This window comes from Taurulus bubalis, assembly GCF_910589615.1.
Source record: "Taurulus bubalis genome assembly, chromosome: 6".
In the NCBI taxonomy this organism is placed as follows: Eukaryota; Metazoa; Chordata; class Actinopteri; order Perciformes; family Cottidae; genus Taurulus; species Taurulus bubalis.
The window spans coordinates 1,306,578-1,311,577 of NC_136594.1; the positions used below are offsets into that span (position 1 = coordinate 1,306,578).

Genomic DNA, 5,000 nt, shown 5'->3' on the forward strand with positions numbered 1-5,000 from the left:
GTCCCCGCAGGTGATCAAGGAGACAGAGGAGACAGGGGCACGCCTGGTAAGCCCGGCTTGGAGGGCCCCTCGGGCCACCGGGGCCTCGCGGGCCCCAAGGGCACCAAGGGCCAGGCCGGCTCCCCCGGAGACGCCTGCAAGCCCCCCGGCTCCTCCTCCTTCTCGGTGGGCCGGCGCAAGGCGCTGCACAGCGTGGACTACTACCAGGCGCTGGTGTTCGACACGGTGTTCGTCAACCCGCAGCAGCACTTCAACATGTTCACCGGGAGGTTCTACTGCGCCGTGCCGGGCGTCTACTTCTTCAACGTGAACATCCACACCTGGAACTTCAAGGAGACCTACCTGCACCTGATGCACAACGACCGGGAGCAGGCCATCCTGTACGCGCAGCCCAGCGAGCGCTCCATCATGCAGAGCCAGAGCGTCATGGCGGAGCTGGCCCCGGGAGACGAGGTCTGGGTCCGGCTCTACAAGCGGGAGCGGGAGAACGCCGTGTACAGCGACGACGTGGACGTGTACATCACCTTCAACGGGTACCTGGTGGCACCGGGCCTCCAGTGACGCGGCGGGAGTCTGGAACAAAAGTCCCTTTGCAGGAGTCCACCGAGCTTTTGGTTCCACAAGGACGATACGCAGGCGGAGCGAGGACTTCCTCTCTTTGCACCAGAACCACAAAGCGGACCGCTCTGCCTGCTGCCGCTAGGCCACGCCTCCTCTTCTAGCTGCCGCTAGGCCACGCCTCCCCTTCTAGCTGCCGCTAGGCCACGCCTCCTCTTCCTCTCCGGGGCTTCAAGCTGCATCAGGAACGTTCGTGTTTGAGCTCTGACTCGAGGGCCTCCGTCATCCCTTTGACACACACTTGTTCCCAGTCAGGGTTCTCACGCTCATGGAGAACCTGGAACAGTCATGGACTTTTAAAATGGTTATTTCCAGGCCTGGAAAAGTCCTTGAAAAAAATAAAAACCCAAAAGTGTAGTAAAAGTCATGTAAATGTGTTATATTCATGTGTTCATGTAAATGTGTTATATTCATGTGTTCATGTGTTCATTTACGCTGAGTTTGAAATAATGAATATGCTTTTAAAAGAAAGACTCAAAATATAAGCAGGCATACATACAGGCATCTATATAAATGTTTATTCTTTTAATCAAACTATTGTCTCATTCATTTGAGTCATTTAAGGTTTACTGTATGCTTTGTGTTCTCATTGTTAGTTTAAATACTACATTTACTCACTTTCTACTGTTTACACCCAGATTTCACTAAATGTTTGTCATGGAGTCAAAGTTTTGGTCTTCAGTCAAAAAACGACCTTTCAGTTATTTCTATATATTTGGGACTCTGGATTTAATTTCTTTGACTTTACATTTCGTCCCTCATTGATCATCATGCTGTATTTTATTTTATAGTTAAAATGTTGACAGATTAATTTGTTTCATATATATACATATATATATATATATATATATATATATATATATATATATATATATATATATATATATATATATATATATATATATATATATACACATACATATATATTTATGCATATAGTCTAAAACATAGCTAGTGTATTTTGGGCTGCCCCTTTAAACAGAAGCATCATCTGTCAGTTCAAGAGGACACGTGATTATGGAAAATTAAACGTTTTTATTTTTACTTATTTCCTTGGTTAATCTTTCTTTGATGCATGGTTAATTACTTGTATTCCTTCTTATTTTCAAGGCATTTATTTCCTTTTAGCTGTAAAAAATTAAAAAAAAGAAGAAAAAAAAAATACCGTAATAAAATATTAAGTATAAAAAAAGAAAAAGTAAACTTTTCAGAATGAAAAACATGAATCTGTATCTTTCATCCAGGTGTCAGGATGTTTTTTATTAAACATTAAAATACATCGTCACATCTCTGCAGAGGAAGCTTTTTTAATTATTTACAAATGAAAACATCCAGTTTATAACGAAATAATGAAACTGGAAGAAAACATACGCGGCAGATCAAAAAGACGTGAACGCATGAAATCACATTTACAGCTCGTAGAGAAGATGACCCACGGTTTCCTTCCTGAAGGCTTCGAGTCGTGGCTTTAAAATAAAGCAGTCTAGAATATAAAAGCATGCCAAAACATAACTGTGAGGACAGGCCTTGTGTCTGTCTGTAAGCAGAAGGCCCCGCCTCTCTCTGATCCACCAATCACCTCGTCCTGATGATCCTTCATCTTTAAATCACATTAGCTTTCCGTCTCTGTTCTGGCTTCATTCTGGAGGAAAGCTTTTGTTATTGAACGGTCATCAGCTGCTGAGACAGTTAGGAGCACAAAGAGGAGACATCTGCTGGTGGAGAGATGGGAAACCACTGGGAACCACTGGAAACCACTGGAAACCACTGGGAACCACTGGGAACCACTGGGAACCACTGGAAACAACTGGAAACCATTGGAAACCACTGGGAACCACTGGAAACCACTGGAAACAACTGGAAACCACTGGAAACCACTGGAAACAACTGGAAACCACTGGGAACCACTGGAAACCGCTGGAAACCACTGGGAACCACTGGAAACCACTGGAGCCCACTGGGAACCACTGGAAACCACTGGAAACAACTGGAAACCACTGGAAACCACTGGAAACCACTGGGAACCACTGGAAACCACTGGGAACCACTGGAAACCACTGGAAACAACTGGAAACCACTGGGAACACTGGAAACCACTGGAACCACTGGAAACCACTGGGAACCACTGGAAACCACTGGGAACACTGGAAACCACTGGGAACCACTGGAAACCACTGGAAACCACTGGAACCACTGGAACCACTGGAAACCACTGGGAACCACTGGAAACCACTGGAAACAACTGGAAACCACTGGGAACCACTGGAAACCACTGGAACCACTGAGAACACTGGAAACCACTGGGAACCACTGGAAACCACTGGGAACACTGGAAACCACTGGAACCACTGGAAACCACTGGGAACACTGGAAACCACTGGGAACCACTGGAAACCATTGGGGACACTGGAAACAACTGGAAACCACTGGGAACACTGGAAACCACTGGGAACACTGGAAACCACTGGAACCACTGGAAACCACTGGGAACCACTGGAAACCACTGGAAACAACTGGAAACCACTGAGAACACTGGAAACCACTGGAACCACTGGAAACCACTGGAAACCACTGGAACCACTGGAACCACTGGAAACCACTGGGAACCACTGGAAACCACTGGAAACCACTGGAGACCACTGGGAACCACTGGAAACCACTGGAAACCACTGGAAACAACTGGAAACAACTGAGAACACTGGAAACCACTGGAAACAACTGGAAACAACTGAGAACACTGGAAACCACTGGGAACCACTGGGAACACTGGAAACCACTGGAAACCACTGGGAACACTGGAAACCACTGGAACCACTGGAAACCACTGAGAACACTGGAAACCACTGGGAACCACTGGAAACCACTGGGAACACTGGAAACCACTGGAAACCACTGGGAACCACTGGGAAACACTGGGAACCACTGGAAACCACTGGAAGCACTGGGAACCACTGGGAACATTTCTATAGTCTCTCTCTTTTATATAAAGAGAGAGACTCTTTATATACAATATATATATATATATATATATATATATATATATATATATATATATATATATATAATACATATATTAAAATGTTTGATGAATAAATATGTGATATATATATATATATATATATATTTACATACAGTCTTTGATTGCATTCATATCATGTGTTTTTATGAGTAAAAATCAAAGAATAATCATCAATAATAATAACTAATAATGACTAATAATCAGACAAAGCAGGACTTTGTGGTCAATTTAATTATTATAGAGTAAATGTTGTATGATAATGATAATGTTGTATAAATATATTCTCAGCTGCCGTTATGGATTCACGTGTTTAGTGTTCACATCATATTTCCTCATCACTTACCTTTTAAATAGACAGAATACCGAGGGAACACGAGCCAACAGTTTTTGAAATTATGCAGATTAATTTTACTTTTTTTATTTATTCATAAACATTCATTTATATTTAAGGACATTTTGATTTTAAAGTAGCTATCTTTGTAAATTACCCCCCAAAAAATAAAAAAAATAAACTATTGCCATGTGTCAGTACCTCTGCAGCCCAGCAGATGGAGCTCTGGGGCCCACCAGTGGCCCCCGGACCAGAGGTTGAGGACAGCTGCTCCACACCAGTTCACCAGTTCATGACAGCTGCTGGTGTGTGAACAAAAGAATCTTCATGTCGACAAACTAAAGGTCAGCGTTTGGGAATCAGGGTCAGAGGTCGATGTGGAGCAGAACTACACCTGGAGAGCAGCTTCAGGGCTTTAGAGACTGGGAGCACTGGGAGCACTGGGAACCAGTGGTGGCCGTCAGGACCTGTAAGTCTTCTCTGCTGCCTAAACAGAATCACAAAGTTATAGCTATTTTATAGTTTAATTGTTTTTCACAAATACACTACATGTATTATAATTTTAAATTTTTCAGCTTTAGTCATATTTTCCACTTGTGCCTTGGGACAATGGTGCCTCATTATATAGATAGCTGAGATTCTTCTGTAATTTTTGTATGTATGTATCATATGCAAGTGACTTTAAGAAGAGAAATTTAAAAATGACGTAAAATCAAGAAAATGACCCCAGACCCCAGAGTGTTAATGACACCGCATCCCGTCATGTGAGTATTTATGTAAACGATATCAGACGGCACAGAAGGCCCAGGTAGAAAATACACGGCCCGCCACTGCTGGGAGCACTGGGAGCACTGGGAGCACTGGGTACACTGGGTACACTGGGAGCACTGGGAGCACTGGGTACACTGGGAGCACTGGGAGCACTGGGTACACTGGGAGCACTGTGTACACTGGGAGCACTGGGTACACTGGGAGCACTGGGTACACTGGGTACACTGGGTACACTGGGAGCACTGGGAGCACTGGGTACAC

The 5,000-nt window shown here is 44.1% G+C and overlaps 1 protein-coding gene across 1 annotated transcript in view; it reads left to right on the top strand.

The window, feature by feature from the left end:
* c1qtnf6b (C1q and TNF related 6b) overlaps window positions 1–1,455 on the top strand; it is a gene marked incomplete at its 5' end in the record, with an annotated part of 3,750 nt that extends 2,295 nt beyond the window's left edge. Inside the window, one exon of the mRNA XM_079220028.1 lies at window positions 11–1,455. Within this exon, the coding sequence (XP_079076154.1) occupies window positions 11–561 (551 nt within the window). The 3' untranslated portion in view covers window positions 562–1,455. The remainder of the gene's footprint in view (window positions 1–10) is intronic.
* Window positions 1,456–5,000: the final 3,545 nt, after the last annotated feature.